General features: G+C 44.3%; 1 protein-coding gene across 5 annotated transcripts in view; it reads right to left on the reverse strand.

The window, feature by feature from the left end:
* CAMK2G (calcium/calmodulin dependent protein kinase II gamma) overlaps positions 1-18,000 on the reverse strand; it is a 121,592-nt gene that overhangs the window by 65,197 nt on the left and 38,395 nt on the right. For all 5 annotated transcript variants that reach the window (XM_086467200.1, XM_086467198.1, XM_086467199.1 and 2 more), the window contains exon 3: positions 2,745-2,804. In XM_086467200.1, coding sequence (XP_086323326.1) covers positions 2,745-2,804 — 60 coding nt within the window. The remainder of the gene's footprint in view (positions 1-2,744; positions 2,805-18,000) is intronic.

Below are 18,000 nucleotides of genomic sequence, written 5' to 3' on the forward strand. Positions count from 1 at the left end.
CAGTGCTACTAGCATAGCTTATACTGAGGCAACATACCAAATAGTCATCCAGAAGAGTTTACAACATAGAATGGCATTAACTAGGTGATTACTAACTGTTAATACACATTTCAAGGAAAGAACCTACTGCTATGTCAGAACATGTTTCCCTTCTATGACAACGTAACAAGTCCAAGGACTATGGAAGCAGCAATGCATGTAGCATCTGGACTTCAGCAAGGCTTCTGACAGCATCTTACGTGCTATTTCCATAAGCAATTTAGAAAAAAATGTGTATTTAGAACTAGCTTACAATGGTGAATATAAGTCATTGGAAAAACATACTCAAAATTGATCACTGTCAAACTGGAACAATGATCAATGCATCTTCAAGAGTTTGTCCAGAGTCTAACAGTATTCAACAGTGATATTAATTATCTACATGATACCATCCATATATGACATTGGTATTAAAGATCACATTACTGTGGGGGGAGTTGCAACCCTATTATACTATCAGAAGATAAACAAAAATGGTCTGGAAAAATCGGGGGGGGAACCCACAGAGTGGATTTCTTCCTATTTCTTTTAATAAAGACAAATGTAATGTACACTTTGACAGGAATCCTCATCTACACAAGAGGAAAAATTATTTGCTTGCCAGAAGTTCTGCACAAAGTAGTCTGGAGCAATACATTTAAACGGCAGGTTTCACAGGCTGATGTACAAAACAAGAACATCTTTGGTAGGACAGGTGAAACAATTCTTCCCCCTGTAGTCAGCACTGACATGGCCTTAGTTGTAATCTTATGTCCAGTTTTGGCCATCACATTTCTAGAAAGACGTGAAGCAACTGGAGAGAGTCCAGGGAAGGGGGTGGGGGGGAGAAGACTGGAGGTCTAGAAAACATGACGTATGAGAAAAGATTGAAAGAACTGGGTTTGTTTAGTCTAAAGAAAGAGAAGACTAAAAAAGAGACATGATAACAGTCTTCAAATATGTAAAAGATTGCTACAAGAAAGAAAAACTACTTTCCACATATACTCTGATAGAACTAGAAACAACAGGCTAAGATAGCAGCAAAGTTTTTTTTTTTTTTTTTGTATGTCTGACAGAAAAATTAAACATTTGAAAGACTGCCACTAGGAGCTATGGAAGCATCAAAGGTTTTTAAGGACAAACGTGCCTGGAACCAGCCAGGTATAAAAGGTTTTCACAGGACTGCTGAAATATGACTTCCCAAGGTCTTATTCAACACACTTTGATTTTGTGTGGTAGGCATAAAACTTAATTCCTTTATTGCTATTTGTGACCACCCGTTGAGTTTAGAATGACTAGTCTCTTTATCTTAAAAGAAAAAAAATATTCTTTCTAGGAAGACATGAAATGCTCTGCAGAAAATGCAAGAACCACTGACATTCCCCCAAACTGTCTTTTCCAAACCACAATACAACAGGACACAAGCATTGCCACTCATTACAGATGAGGAACAAGCTGCAGAAGTGAACCAGGAATGTGATATGCTTCTGTTTTCGGTACGGTTTTCTTACAAGAGTGGTTTTCCTCTTGTGTATGAGGTTTACTCTACGAGAAGCCTGGCAAGAAAAGATGTAAGAAATGATAAAAAGGAGACATGACAAACGTGAAGTTAAGGCCAAAATAAAAAGTGACATCACCTACTAAACTAAGTGCAACAGGTCTTATGAGGCAAATGAAGCTCAATAACTAGCTAATATGAGTTGTAGTCATTCTGAATATTGCCAAGCAATAAATGTACCGGCCAATATATTCATCAGTGCAAATTACTGTAGACAGTGGCCACTGCTCCTCTCCTCATGCCATACCTCCACAACTACACTCAGCTGCAACAAAGCTCTTTCTGCTGAAAAGCTGCTACTAAGGTGCTTTGCATTTTGTGAGGTCCGGAGCTTGTGGAAATTGCTTCTTCAACACACATGGGATAAGCTACAGATGCTAGTCCACCGGTATGCTGTAACGCACCTTTCCCAGGTCTTCAGAGGATAGGAGCAAATGATTACGAAGCTGAAAGTTAGGAGACCAGACAGATGCCCTTAAAACATTATCTCCACTGACAGATAGGGTTATGCAAAAGAAAGACAATGTAATGCATCACAGGTTTCCCAGACAGGGATATTTAACAGTGGTTTGGTTGAAGGTGGCAGTTCGGTATTTCTTAATGTTTTCTTAAATAAATTAACTGAAATTAGACCTTAGCTAGGATCCTGGAGGCTTTATTTATTTAAAAATCCTAAAAAGCGGATTGTTAATGGTCCAATTTTTTTGCTCACAGCAACTTCCAGCAGTGTGAAATTTGGTTTCTTTTTTAGGGTAAGTGGCCACTATAACAAGAAGAGCTGACATATTAGCCCACCCTTCTTTAGCTTTGGGCATGTCACTGAATACAAGAGACAGGTGTGGGGAAAAGAAACACAACAGCTCACTCCCATTACAGAATGTCAGATGAGCAGACAAGAGCCGTGCATCACCCAAGGAGCAGGGGCAGCTCTGCATGGGCAAGTAGATGGGAACACAGCACACTTTGCTGAACATCTGGGCCAGGATGCTAAGAATGGGACAGGGTCATACGCAGAATTTGTCAAAGAGAGAAAATGAGATGATTTCAACAGGCAACTTTGATGAGTTGTTGTGAACATTCAGAATATATCTGCTGTCTTACAGCACGCACTAGATGACACACACTACTCCTCTCTCACCCCCATCCCTCTGAGCCCAAGGAGGTTTACCAATATTTGGATGCTTTAGAAGTCGGCAGATTCGAGCTTCACGTTCCAGTTTCTGGTGATCTGAAAGAGAATAAGAAACAAGGCATTAAGCACGTCAACTCTGAACTAAGCTCTTGATCATATTCATAGAGAAAAGAACACAGTGACCCAGCAGACATCCAGAGGGCTGGGAACTGCTGGAACATGACTGTCTCCCAAAACCTCACAGCTGTTTTAGGCAAGGGCTATGCAGCTGAGATGCAGGAGGACCTCTGCTCCCACTGCAGAGCTAGCACTAAGCTGTTATTCCCTCCTTGAACTCAAAGTAAGTAGCAGCAGAGTCAAAGACACCCGTCTTCCATTAGTCTCACAAATACGCAAAGTCACTTGCACTGACATCCCTTCTGAGACTTATTCCCTTCTCCAAGGCTGGAGAGGAGAAGGAAAAGTCTCCAAAGAAATAGCCCACATGAAATGGGAAAAGGATGTGCTTCTGCTACAGAGAAACACTGGGGAAGAAGGGCAGAGTAGGAGGGAGAAATACACAGCTCCTGCTAGCGCACAGCCATCACATGAAGGACATCACATCACATCACTGGACTCTGCCAGCTCCAGTGAACTGTAAAGGTAACCGTACTTCAGTACCCATGGATAGACTTGCTGATTAAATGCTGATCAAGTGCTTCGAGATCTCCAGGCGAGAAGTTCTGCCCAAAATGCTAAGTATGCTTATTCCCGCCCAAAGGCAACATCAGTTCGAGCATGACTGTCGTCTGGATTAAAGAGTATCAAGGAGAGTAAAAAATGGTTTCCCCTCCCTAGCAATGTAACATGCATGAGTGCAAGGAAAGGAGAAGGAGTAGCTGCCCATCTCAGGCAAGAAGCAGGGGGCCTTTTAGCCATCAGGGTTTACACAGGAGATTTTTCCCTGCAGAAATGGCCTAAACTTTCACTACAAAGCCCCGACCCTCTCAAGTGAAATGCTCACATTGCACAAGCACAGAATCACCAAAAGGATCTGAGGGAGGCAGCTGCTAAACTCTAGACTTTTGGGGATGCAGACGCCTAGAAAGATGTAAGAAGCAAGGACTGCCCTTCCTCTCCAGTCCAGCCATCATAAGAACATAGCAATGGGGAAGCAGGAGTCCCTATCTGCTCTTCACGTTTCTCCTGTAGCAGAACTTCAGCACGCAGGCTTGAAAACACAGCTTCTCTGCATCCCCTGTGGCACACAAATCTTCTCCACAGGAGTAAGCAGGACCCTTGGCTGGCTGAGGTACTCATCACATCACTGGTAGGAATGCAGCATCCTCCGATTTACGGGAAACCCACTGGAGACCCACTTCAACAAAGACACACTGCACTTCTCTGCCTGAGAACAACCTGTGCAGCTCCACGGTCTCTGCATGGTCTTGCCTTCCCTTTGTAAAGGAAGACTTTGTGTGTGTTCTCTTCCCCATGAGCAGAAGACTGAGACCTAGCCAGATTTCAGCTCAAAATGCTTTTCTCTCCCAGGCTGGGAATAGCAGCTCAGGGCACTGCAGGATTTCTGCCTTCTTTCCCACTGCTAAACTGTAGAAATGTCCCAACTAATACTTTATAGGGCTGAGATGTCCTTACATCCTCATCTGCTGCTGTTCATGGATGGAGGAAAAGTAAATTACTCCTTTCATCTCTCCTTCCTTCTCAGTCCTGGAAATTATTGTTGTTGTTGCATATACTTTACAGTGCTATGCCAGAACCACTCTCCAATAAAGTAGAAGGCAGCAAGAAAGCCTGGAGAGCTTCCATGCTCCCGGGGCCTTGGTGCAGTGCAAGCGCTTTCTCACCTGCATTGCTGGGGAGGAGTGCAGGTGCCTTGGCTTTCCTTTTAGCAGCATCTCTCACAAATGAAGTTTTGCAAAGCACAGTTGCAAGGTAACCGACTGTGCTGCATACTCTGCACTTAGGCAAGATTCTCACAGCAGGACAACAGTTTAAGATAAACTACCCGTAGCCCACTTGCACGCCTGGGTCTTGAAAATTCCCCACTTACCCTCCCAGCTCTACTTGGAACTCCTACAGAAGGGGATCCTTCATCCACCCAGATCACATTGCCCTCATGTGCAGTTACACTTGCTGAGAATCTGTTCTCAAGTACAAGGATACGGGGAAGCAGACAGAAAAAACAGCTGAGCAAAGGGGGAAGGAGAGGTAAGAGCTCACCACGTGCTACTCAGCCACCAAGTCCTGACAGCCAGGACAGACAGCTGACAGGAGTAAAGCTCAAACAAAATGACATAACCATCAAAATGCCACGGGAGATGTAAATCAAGAGCAATTGCTCCCCTGAAACCCTACACCACCGTGCAGAGGGAGGGGAGCAGGCAGGGCAGCTAGTGATCATGGGCAGCAGCCACACCAGAACTTGTGACAAGAGGTCATCACCCCACACGCCATCCCTCCAGCACCACACAGCCTGGCCGGAGACCAGAGGAGGAGTACAGCACTCCAGTCACAAGGTACAGGAAACTATTTCTGGTCTGGGGGAAAGCATACCACACTCTCCTGTCTCCAGGGCAACAAAGCAGGCAAACTCAAGCACAACAAGCAGAGAGAAAGCACTCTCCAGCCCCGGGAGCACCAGCCCTCAGCAGCCAGCGCCACAGCCGGGAGCAGAGGAAGGTCAGGCTGGACGGGTGCCCTGCCGCGGAGCCCGGAGGATCGCGGAGCCCGTTCCTGCAGGATCACCCGTCCCGTCGTAGGCGGCACTAGAACACAGCCCAGCCTGTGCCTAGAAAAGGCACACCCCCCTCCCCCACCCAGAGACCCTTTGTAAATCGTTTTTCATCGCCCGGTGGCCTTTGCACAGTGTAGGCATTTGACTCTCGTTCCAGTCGATCTGGTACTTGTGGGGAACAACCCAGTACCTAAATGCATAAGGAACAAACACAGAGCTGCAATTTTTCTACCTTTCTCTGGTCTAGTAACCGTTATTCCCAGTAGGAGACAGAAAAACCAAAATTCTGTGATTCCAGCAGAAAATAAACACGCAAAGCATTCTTAACTGTATTAGAATAACGACGAGAAGACGACATGGGTTCGGATCCCTGCCTTACCAAGAGCTTGCAAAGCAAATAATTTCTCCTCCCTCTGCCCAAAAGATCAAACTTATTTCTGCAAGCCATTTGTGGAGCAAAGGTATTTATTCTTAATGCACAGTGGAAGTACAGCTCATAGCTAACAAACACAGCAAAACATCTGACCTACCCTACAGGATCCCAGGCCCAGGACAATAGGCCTATTTCCCACCTTTCACCAACTATGAAATTCAACCAACAATTTCCACAACTTGCTGAAAACACAGTATAACCTTTAGAAAACAGAAGGGTTCACATTCAAGACTTCAAGTGATTGATAAAGCCATACACTCACAGAAGTTACTCCAAATGTTAGTTATCCTTCCTGTTAAAATTTAGCACTGCTGTTCCAAGTCTGAATTCATCCACCTCCTGCTTCCAAATATTGGATTTCATTAAGCTCTTTTCCTGCTACGTTACAGAGCTGTCTAGCCCTGAACAATAGCTGATGCTTAAAACTTAAGTACAGGATATTACAAACACTCATCTAATATTCATTTACTGTTTTCCAGCCAAAAAAAAAAGATAGAATCTCACTATTTGGACAATTCTTCTATCTACAGTCTGAAGCAATGAGTACCTACACAGACAGAGAAGTTGTAGTCTACATAGCTCTTCTGTAACAAAATTTAACATGTAAATACTTAAGGAGACAGTGCTTAAAAACATCAGGAGAAAAATTTCTCATGTTTGATACACAAACTAAGGTGTGAATATCTATTTATCTTTATTAGTCCTTTATATATGACTTCTGCATCTTAGCATGTAAGTTCAGCATGTAAGACTACATTTAACCCAAGTACCTTTAACATTACTGCTCTGCAAATACTGTGCTGTCATTCTAGTATCATTAATACCACGTTTCTTCAGAATATATCTGATAAGAAACTGCCTATTCAGCAAACTGGGATTTCTTTGGGTTGGGTTTTGATCCATATAGTGATTTACTCTAATAGAAAACAAGAATGATTGTGTTATCATCATTTGTGAGAGTTAAGGACTGCAAAAAAAATGAAACTGCTTCATTTTATACAAACACACAGTCCATTCGCTGGGACAGGACTGCTTGTACACAATGGATGGACAGAAGTGTCCGTGCACAATTAATAATATCACAGCTGTAAGAATCTCTTAACACCTGAGTACAGAAGACAGCAGACCAAAACCATGATAGTTTGGCCTGTATGTCCTAAACACATCAAACTTCAGCAGATAAACAGGATAATGTGATGTAAAAGAAAGGTCTACCCAACAGAAATAAAAAACAAAATGCAGGCAGCTTTACTTCACGAAAACCTGGCAATCTCCAGCAGGGTGGGGAATATGATTAGTTTTATACGATGCATTTCGTACTCTTTTGTAAGAAAATCCTTTCCTTGTCTGACCACTTCAGTCTGTCACCTCAAAGACGCGGTGGCAGAAATTGATAAATAATGTAAGACCCAACTTCTGGGCTCCATTTTTCTTCAGGGAATCAGTTCATGGTTTTCCACTCTAGCCACTACATGCACAGCTGCTTCGCAGGAGGTTTTTCCTCACCAGGTCTTTCTCCTCCAAGGGTACTTGAGGCCTGGAGGAGAACATTTTTAGCCACACAGACAGGGCACAGGACATCTACAAATCCCAGTAGTCTAGAGCTGTCAAGTGAGAACATTTACATACAACAACAAAAAAAAAAGAAAGACGAAGAAAAAGGTCACTCTGCCTAATCAGTCTGTTAGGAAGCTGTGCTGAGGAGAAGGGGCTGCCAGGGAAGCACAGGGAGACCTGTCTGCGTGAAGCTGAGGTATACTTGCAAAAGGCAGAGTCTGGAGAGAGACACCTTCAACAAACCCAAAAAAGGAGACTAGTCCCAAGCAAGCAAGGTGAGGGCCGCACTTGAGCCGGGGAGCAGAAGGTGGTTAGGTGTCAGGTGCCAACACTACCACCCTGCACAGGCAGCACAGCACAAAACCCTCCCAGCTTCAGACACAGCTACGATGCCCTGACACAGTCCCGCGTCTGAGAGATGCAGACAGGGTTTTGTTTTGGCTGCAGTCAGCTGCCACGCAGCTTTCCAGTCAGAGTCTTACCACAAGTTCCTCAAAAGACCAGTGACTGGGGAGGGTGAATGAGATGTGCCCTTTGTGCCCCATCCTCTCCACCTGCCCAAGGAACACTAACATTTATTGCTCTAGGAACAAATGTCAGCAAAACCACACCTATTTTAGGTAGTTCCTTCTCCTGGCAAGCAGAAATAGAAGACAGCATTAAAAACTAATTGAAAGAGTGGACAAAACAGTTATTGAAATAAATCAAACCCAGAGATATCAGTTAAAGGGATTAATTTCACACCTACCAGAAAACGGGGTGGAAAAATTCTACCATGTTTACTTCAACAAGCATTAGAAACACAGCACCATTTCCAAACAGTTCCAGGTGCAAAGGAGCACACCAGCTGCAGCATTTACTGGCTTACTTTACAAAATTGCAGCTATACTGAGGTCCTGCAGCTAAAGCTTCCTCTTTATTTAGTACACCTGCCTTAAGAAGAAGAAGGAGGGGAAAAAAAAAAAAAAAAAAGGGTGTGCATGTACAATGTTTAGCAGCCAGCAGTTTAGCCACCCCAATGGGAAGGCAGATTCTTTCCCCAATGCAGTAAAAAGCAGCAGCAACAAAACTAACACTTAGTTGTGAATCATCTGTTTGATGAGAAACTGTGTCATGAAGAAAAAAACCTTGCACTTCCCTTTACCGATATATAATCTTCCTGCTCTCAACTGGAACATACAGTCTGGCTGCTCAATACTACCGTCCACCTGCCTTCATCCTGCACTAGAACCATGCTCTATTGCTGCTGTTAAAGGAGGCTTGAAGCTATCGTTCCTGTGGGAACACATTCTCGATTACATTTCTGAGAATGGGAAGAGTCCGGAAGAGGAATCAAACCCAAAGTAATAAATTCAGTTTGATTGCTGTCATCCTGCCAGTTCCGGGAGATAGTCAATTGGTGCCAGCTGCTAAGATATCATTTGAGTTCCTTCAAGACAGAAATCGAATTTGCATCAAATACATTTTGTAGTGTGAGCCTAGTCTGAGCCTTCAGGTTCCTTCATTCTTCTTTTTTCTTGTTTAAATTTAAACTTCCTCTCTGAGACATTCCCAGCAAAAGAAAGCTAGCTCTCATCCCACACTTTAGGCCACAGACCTTCCCCCATATTCTCTTATTTTCTTACCAAGACTGTGCTACAGAACAGCTGAGATCTCCCAGCATTTGCGGTAGGGTGGCACAGGACAGTATGCCATGCCACACCACCACTTTAAAGCTGAATACCAGCAAGTCTCAAATCATCACCATTTCTCCTTCTGCAGAAACTAGCAGAACCAAACAAAAAATCATCCTAGGCCTTAAGAATGACCAGAGGCCGCTGTAGATTCAGTATATCCTTTCTGACGTGAGCTAACAGCAGATGCCTAAAAAAAAATATAAAGAAAATAAGCATATAATGACACTTTCCAAACGCTCTCCCTTCCAGCTATTTGCAGCTCAGGACTTTGACATTTCAATTTCAGTGTTTCTACACTGCCATTTCAAAGACCAGCCAAAATTAATAAACCTGTAACAGCATACTACCCCCAATGCAGACGACATTTCTAAAAGCCAAAGTCTGTTTTCCAGCCTCCCAGTGCAGAACGACACCAGTGGCACGATGGCCCAAGCGCGAGGGCAGAAGGGCACCCATCTCCTACCAACACCACCAGCATCTCTGTTGCAGCAACTGCACAAGAGTCAAAGTCACCAAGGGAAAGACATAGCTGGAATGAGCAAGTGAAGATGAAACACGGAAGCTCTACTTTTCTCACTCAGTGAAAGCTAAAGAAACAAGACGGCAGTGAAATCCTCATCACTCACTTTCAACTATTGACAAAGGAGGAGGTTCAAGTGCCAAAAGGACACAATAAACAAATATAAGACTTCTTTCAAGAAATGCCAGCAGACGTACTTTCTGACAAAGGCTTTCCTCTAGTAAAACCACCAATATTATTACTTTGTAACAGCCTTTTCCCACACTTTTCCAATGTCCCAGAAAAACAAATCCACACATAAATGTGTAATACTATTGCTAAAAGTATGTACAGACATAGAGATTAAAGACAGCCAGAAAGCTCACACAGTTGGTAGCCAGCTGTGTTTCCACACACTAGTGTCTGTGAACCCCTTGATATTACTGTACTGGAAAAATAAAACCAACAAAATAAAAGGAATTAACCACACAAACTTAGAACATTTTCCACTTTTTTGTTAAAGTAAGGCAGAAATTAGACTATCAACACCACAGAGTAAAATCAAGATGGTTTAAGTAATTATATTTGTATCTCCGGAAAGCACCCTGAAGAGCAGGCCAGGGAAATTTATTCTCTTTTCCAGTATTTCATTACCGTGTACTTACTTTGCAAAGATAACCTAACTGAAGGCAGATATGAACAGGTGTACAACAGTGGCAAAACAAAAGAAGATATTAAAAATACCTAAAAGATATGGAGCTTTTTTTTTTAAAAAAAAAAAAAAAAAAAGTCACAGTGTTCCCCTTTTACCATTGCAGTTTCTATGCTCAGGGTCATTCAAAGCTGCCTTTTCTTTTCACATGCATATTTTTCAGTTTATCAGCAAACAACCTGTCCAATATTTTTCTTTATGTTATCCAGCAGGTGGACCTGGTAAGGGAACGTGAATTCCTGTCCTCTTGCTTTCAGCAGGAATGCAGAACCTGAATATTACCTATTGTACACATCATAAAGCAAAAGAAAAGCAACTTGATCAGCACATTAAGAGGAAGCCGGAAGACCACTGGGCTCTCACAGACACCATCAACTTTCCAGGAACTTCAAGAGTCAAATGAGATCAAATTACTGAATCAGCACAGGCTCACAGCTATAGGTGAGAGTCATCCCGGTCACGATTAATGATGTGAACACACAGGGGTTAAGTGTGCTCAAGCCTGACATGCCATTCCTAGCCCACAAAGGCACAGATAAAGCCAGACTGGGTGTTGTCTCTCTTCTCAGAGAGAATTTCCACCATTCAGCTTAAGTACTTGGCTACAGCAGATCCCACAGTTTGACCAAAGCCAGCACTGCAAAGCAACCTGAAATCTGAATGACTGCACATGCACCAGTATATAGAAAGGGAAGCATAGTCCTTGGCTTCACAGTTGAGATCAACTCAAGACTCCGGGCAAGGGACCTCCTTCTGAGCTTGCTACAGCACTCAGAAGGATTTTGTAAACCCCTTGATGTGACACCCCTCCACAGCACCCACTGCCCCCTCCCCACCTGACCCATTCTTCCCCACAAGGGGCCCCCAGAGCCCCTGCTCTTCAGGCTGTTTCAAAAGGTGTTCCTAGCCTTATTCAGCCAAAAGCAGTGGGCCAAGTAGAGCCCAGTGGATTCAGCCTGAAGTTTTGGTATCAGTGCAGCCACTGAAAAATGAGCCAGCACCATGACTGCATTAAGAGGGTGAAGCATATCCGCCTACAGAACAACTGACACAGGCCAAAGCACCATGCAGACCCCAGTCAGTCTTCAGTAAGCTCTGACATGACACACATGCCATCCCTCACATACAAGCCCTGCTTCTACTCCACATCTCCTCTCAGGGCATACCAGTTCCTCTTGCTGGCAAGAAAAATGCCTCTTCATCTCCCCAGTCATCCTTCCCATGTTGCCAGTGGGATATACAAGGCCTGTGCCAAATCTGCTTTATTCTGTGCTTGCTTTTCCCATCAACCAGTTACTTTAGTTACTAAAAACTGGCGAAGAATTTCCAAGAGCCTCTGATCTGAATTTTATCCCCCCCCCCCCCTTTTTTTTTTTTTCCTACTAGCCATCAGCCTATTTCATGCCACCCTGATGGAGGTTTGTCATAGAGGTAACATCCCTTACAGATTTGGTGGTGAACAGGTGGGAAGTAAACATTTCACCACTGAGGTTACCTTCCAAACTGTGCACTAGGTTAACACTTATGGCCACAGCAGTTGGTATGTACAGTCTGCTGCAATAATCAAGAATTCTACCAATTGACCATTAAAACTACCCACCAATTCACCAACGCCTCTTGCTCCATTGGCTACTGCAAAGTGTGCTATCTCTTATTTCTACAAGACTTCTTCTTGTTCAGGGTGGGATGAAACAAAAGGAAAACTAGTGCTACAGTGGGAGGTACTGGGAACCATTACTGCAGTAGCGCATTGCAGCTCCCCTCTGAAGCAACACAACCTCTAGTTCACAACAACAAAAACACAGCCACCTTCCTCCTGACCTGAAGCAATGGATATCACCAACCACAAACAATGACAGGCAGATATAAGCACAGCAAAGGGCAGGAATTCTTTTATCTTGTTTTATCTGCTGTGGCCAGGAGGCGTTAACTGAACTGCCACAGTCCTGACACAGGAAGAAATGTGGTGCAATTGTACTCCCCCTAAGAATGGTGCAACTGTCATACTGTCCAGCCTGACAAGGCATTTGCTTGAAGGCCCCCACCAGGTTTGTGATGAGTGTAATGACGTATTTTAGCTCTTCTTGGGCATATTGGGTTAGTGTAATTCCAAAAGCTTAAGAGAGCCTACATCCCAGAGAAAGGAAGAACTGTGGGATAAAAACACAACTAGCAAAAGGAATGAAGTTTTCAAAGCAGAAGATGCTGAGCTCCACAGCTTTGAATGGCCAAACAACTTCCCCTTTCTTGCACCAAAACAGAGGAAAAATTAGTACAACCCTCTGTCGTGGTCACTTCAGACCTCATATCCTGTAAGAAGACCTTCAGTTTAGAGTACTTGTCTAGCCTCTCAAAACACAGCCCCCCCATACGACCTGCACCCACCCCTGCACCAGAGCCCTCCTCTTCCTTCCCCCTGTCCCACATGCAGCACCCCCCACCTCTTTCCCCTGGTAGGGCTGCGGTTCAGCACGTTCCCCTTCATTTTGTCTCTTGCAGCTTGCACTTTCCTCTGCAGCCCCACATCCTGCAGCACACGTTCCCTCAAGCCCATGTCCCACAGCATCGTGTCCCCTCAGCTTCCTGCAACTCAGCAGGGAGGCATACCCCTTCCCCGCCCCAGCAGCCCCCGGCTGCACACAGGGCAGCCCCAGTCCAGCCCTCCCATCCCTAGTTTCCCATCTGCAATGGCACCATATTTTTTTAAACTGCATTTTACAAGTAAATCACGTGCTCAGCTGCTACTTTGGGTGCAGAGCCAATAAACACTCCAGCGCATGGGGGAGGGGAGCTGGTGTATTTTTTGTTTCATATGACCAGCTTACCAGCAATTTCACTGAGACCAAGAGCAGAACCTCCCCCCACACCCCTCCTTCACCACCAACCCCTTCCCCTAGATGCTCTCACAGCAGAGATGTGGAACAAATGCACAATCTCGCATCTCATGTGACTACAACCAACCTTGAAGTCAGAGGTGAGACACCATCCTCACACTCCAGGTGATCTCCTGAAGGGTTAATGTGCAAGGAGCTGATCTTTCCTATAAAACAATGATGGGTCATGGAAAGCTGGTGGCAGGAAAAATTAAAAAAATACAGTGTTAAAGGTAGGGCAAAGGGGAGGGGCATGATCTGTTCCTCCACAGGTGTTGGGGTGGTTCCTCCTACCCTGCTGGAAGCATGAGAGCCCCAAAAACGCTACAATGCAAACAACATCTGATGTCCTGACATGGCAATTCTGAATTTGCACCTCTGAACGCGAGGTCTGGGGTAGTGTTACGGGCAGCGTTACAGACAGCACGCTATGGTCTCCCATGCAGAGAAAGGTAGAAGTTGTGGTTTAAGGGATTAAGAGGCAGGAGGTTGCAGTTACAATGCTAACTTACACACACACATAACTACACTTTTTTGGTTAGGAAGTTGGGGGGGTTGGGGTGGGGGGAGTGTTTCAGATCTAAGAGGCCAGCTGTAGAATGTGTGTTTAAACAAACAGCATCCCAACATGCTTTTGCAGAGATTAAGAACGGACAAGTGATTTTTGAAATAAATACACTGTGTAAATTTTAGAGGGGCTCCACACACATTCTGCAATGAGATGGGCAGGCCGATATGCACAGTGCTGTCCCTTCACTCAGACAGAGCTGTGCAATAATGTGTTTTTTAGATGCCCTTTGCAGAGCTCTCTTTAATTGTCCCTAGACCTGCAGATTACAAGCAGAGATTTTGGGAAAACAGAAATTCTGGCAAATTTCTATAAGACAGATACTTAAATATGGAAAAAAAAAAAAAGATGATAGAAACAAAAAAAATTCCCATAGAAGAACAAATACTTCCACAGCTTATTTTGTCAGAGAATCTCTACGTGTGTAACAAACGTTTACTATGCAGCCTGAAAACCCCTGAAGCACAAGGGTTTTTTCCCCTATCTTTTTACAGAGATGGAGGAGAAAAGCAGAGGTACTGAAGTGAAGATAGAAACAATTCAGTTCAAATCTAATGGACTTTGAGTAGTCTCTCAAAAACAGATAGTGGCAGCATTAGCACTGCTGTGATACCTCATCATATCTCACTGTGGGAAGCATGAAATCCTACCTCAATGGCATAGCAGGACCCAATGGAGTTCTATTATAAGATCCAGTGTTCAGAAGTGAAAAAAAAAATTCAAGAATTTTAAAAAACAACATTTAGCCTGTTTGGGTAGAACTGCCACCCGATAAAGCTTATGTTGTGCTTGACATGAGCACAGCCTGAAAACAACTTCCTTCATGTAGAAGGTCCAGATCTGGCCTGTTGGGCAAGCACAACAGTTTGAAAGTAGTCACCCTACCCCATCACTTGCCTGCTTTCCAATTTCCAGGGAAAGAGGCACTTGATTTGCATCTTTTCCAAAAAAAGCAGCTGCTGTGCTACAGTTTTGATTTATTCTCTGGCTAAGTTTCTTTCTTGTTTTGATGAATGTTTAATGCTCCTGGCTAGATCAGTTTAGATCTTGTTTGCCTGGGGGCATTTAATCATGCTACATTACCATATTATTAATTTTAAGGCCATCTATGGCTTTTTTCTTCCCAACAAGTCTTTTGCTATTGTTCTTATCTAAATTATGTGGTGCATTTTGGCACTGAATTCCACAGCACTATATCAAGACAACAGACACCAAATCTCAAGAAATAGTCAGATTCACTGATTAACACACAACATACCCAGAACAGCAATCCTCACTGATTAAGTCCACCCCATATTCTGATTGACAAAGAAAGACTGAGAACAAGGGGTTGAAACTGTAGCTCTCGTTACCTCAAAGCATGCAAATTTGTAAATTGCTGCCTATCCCAAGCAAAAAGTGAGAGGGGAAAGGGAGGTGTGTCAGGAGAAAGAAAATGCAGTGAAACAGTTATTAAAGCACAAACTTTGATATCTACAAAGCAACTTTCTCTGCTGAGATTGGGTTTTAATGGGGTAACGGATAAGAAGTCGAGCCAATGTCTTAAGACTAAACCCTCCTTTTTCTACAGAACACACAAATGACGAATAGTGGCAGAGAAAGCTTCTCCCATGCTACCCACCAGACAGCCTCAGCTCAGACCTAAAAGGAGGACTTCCATCCTACAAACATTACTTTGACCCACACAAGTTGAATTTCAAACAAAAGGAGCCAGTGGAGCATGGTCTCCTGTGGCCAGCACCTGAGAAGCCTCCACAGTCCAATACAAGCTATGTGGAACACGAAGGTGGGATCCAGACTGTAGCACACCCTGTTAAAAGAGGCTCTGCTACAGCAACCATTCCCAGCAGATAGCATGGTAAAAAAAAAGTGTCCTTATGCTTCCTTTTTTGTCATCTCTACCTGGACAGCTGGTCCAGCCAGATGAGACTTGGGACCCTGCTCATCCTATCACCAAAATGGCTATCTCCATTTCAAGGTGAATGTTAGCAAAAGTGATCCCTGCCCCTTCCTCAGCTTCTCTCCTCTTCTTCAGTTCTTCTGTCAAGCAGTGTATCCAATTCAGTCCTTCAGCACAGCAGTCAGAGGACAACTTCAGATGTCTGAATACAGTATGTTGTGAAGATATTGATGCAGCCCAGCACAGAAATACATAGCTCACACAGCTCACGGGAAAGCTGAGGAATATGGGGAAAAAAAAGTACAGTCCTTTACCTTAAAACAATTTAAAAACAATTCATCTGTGCTGTAGGACTGGTTACTGCAGCAAAAAGCGGTTCCCAGGTCCTGTGACCCAGCAGGGGAGGGGGGCAGTGGCAAGGCAGGCAGCAATGTTCAGGGCTTAGGGACAGCAAGTCTCCCAAGCTGCTTATATCCAACACGGCCAGGATCTGAAGCGACAGCAGCCAGCAGGCAGGAAGACCTAGACAGCATGTCCTCCAGCCCCTAGTAAATACAAGCATAAAATGTGCTTCTAAAAGAAAAAACATTAACAGCACTTGTAGCCAGGAACATTGACAGGAGACAAAGATGACTAAAGAAGTATCCAGAGGGAAGCCATGAAAAAGTATGGAGCCTAGGAAGGACAAGGTACCCCCCAAAAAGAGCAGCACAAGTAAAATGGGATCATGTGAGAAGAGAAAACTCAGCTCAGAGATGAGACTCGTTGGCCTTGGTGAAAGGGAGCAAAGGACATCATGGTGGCTGCCCAAGGCAGGCTGTTCCCCTTCACAAGCCATAACCCTCAGCAGCAGCCTGGAGCATCACTGACCATGTCACCCACAGTTCAACAAAAAGTAAGCCTGGTAACCTCTGATGAGTTTACCAGTTGTTGTGATCACAAAGTAATCAGTTTTCCATTTTACAATTATTCAAAGAATTTCCTGTACTTCACTCTGTTCCCACATTTGTTCTTCAACATGCCATGAAACGTGTTTCTCTGCTCAGCTGGAGCAAAGCCACCAGACCCTCCAGTCACCATAGCCAAGGTGGTGCCTGGAGAGGGCATTCAGCCTAACAACATCAGCCATCGTCCAAAACAGTGATCATGCTGTTGGCTGATCCGCTTAGGAAGTTTCTGCCTCCGGCCCATCTGCTCGTTCTCACCTCCTCAGCTGAGTCCAGTGCCAGATCAGCTGTTTGGGTGGCAGCCCTACAAGCAGGGAAGGGAGAAGAGAAGCAGAAAAGCCAATTGTTAAGTCTTCTCTGAAGTCAGTTGAGCTTCCAAGGCAGTTGATAAAATTAACAACCTTAACAGAAACTGCCCGCTGCAAACAGCAACCAAATAAAGCTGCTAGTTTCCAAATGGCTGATGACCAAGCCACAGCTGCGATGGGGGGGAGGAGAGGGGGAAAGCGCACATGAATCCTTGAGTGAGTCACTCGCTCCCTGCATCCCTGCTGGCCTAGATAAATGCTGCTGCCAGTTGATGATGGGCGCTGCAAACCAACTCTTAAGCCCACAGCATCCCTGCTGCTCATCTCCTGGCAGGCACAGAGCCTGCACCGAACAACGCAATCTCTGTGCAAGTGTGCAAGCAGGAGAGTTAGTAACAATGGCCATTAGGTCTCTGAGGTTCCCATATGGCTCCAATAGACTTTTATGTCTCTTCTTGTTCTTGCTCCTGCTTTCAGAATTCCTTCCTCAAGGGCTGGGATCTCAGGCAAGTGAGGAAGCAATATAAAGCTCCTCCCTTTAGATGAGGAAAAGATTGGAAAAAAATGTGAAAGCAAATAGGTAACAAAATAACAATAGTGATGAAGACACTGTGTAGGAAGTTGATCCTCGTCCCTGTACCGGCATTAGTTGTTTACAGCGCTGGCTGCTCACTTGTACCATCTGAGCAACAAGTTCTGATGGATCACACCAGGACTGCCTTACCTAAATGCTGAAGCTTAGGAAGAAGGCAGCAGTAAGCCTGCTAACTACTCAAAGCACAAAATGCATCGTAATTAAAAGCAAATCATATCAAGTCTAAATCACGTGTGTAACGTTTCTCCTCCAGATGCACCAAGGCCAGGGAACTGGTCTAAAACAGACACTCCAGCTAGCTCAATCTCTAAAACATGAAAGAAAGCCTCAAGTGCTGTAATACTGAGGCACCACAGCTGCAAATCCTTCAGTAAAGTCATCCAGTGTTTTAAGGATGGAGGGTTTTAAGTAAGTCCTGTAGTGCCTAATGCAATCTCTATGGGAAAGCTATTAAAAGTTTTAACTATCCTCACCCACTGAGTATGTAACA

This window comes from Leptosomus discolor, chromosome 6 (assembly GCF_034619465.1).
Source record: "Leptosomus discolor isolate bLepDis1 chromosome 6, bLepDis1.hap2, whole genome shotgun sequence".
Taxonomy (NCBI): domain Eukaryota; kingdom Metazoa; phylum Chordata; class Aves; order Leptosomiformes; family Leptosomidae; genus Leptosomus; species Leptosomus discolor.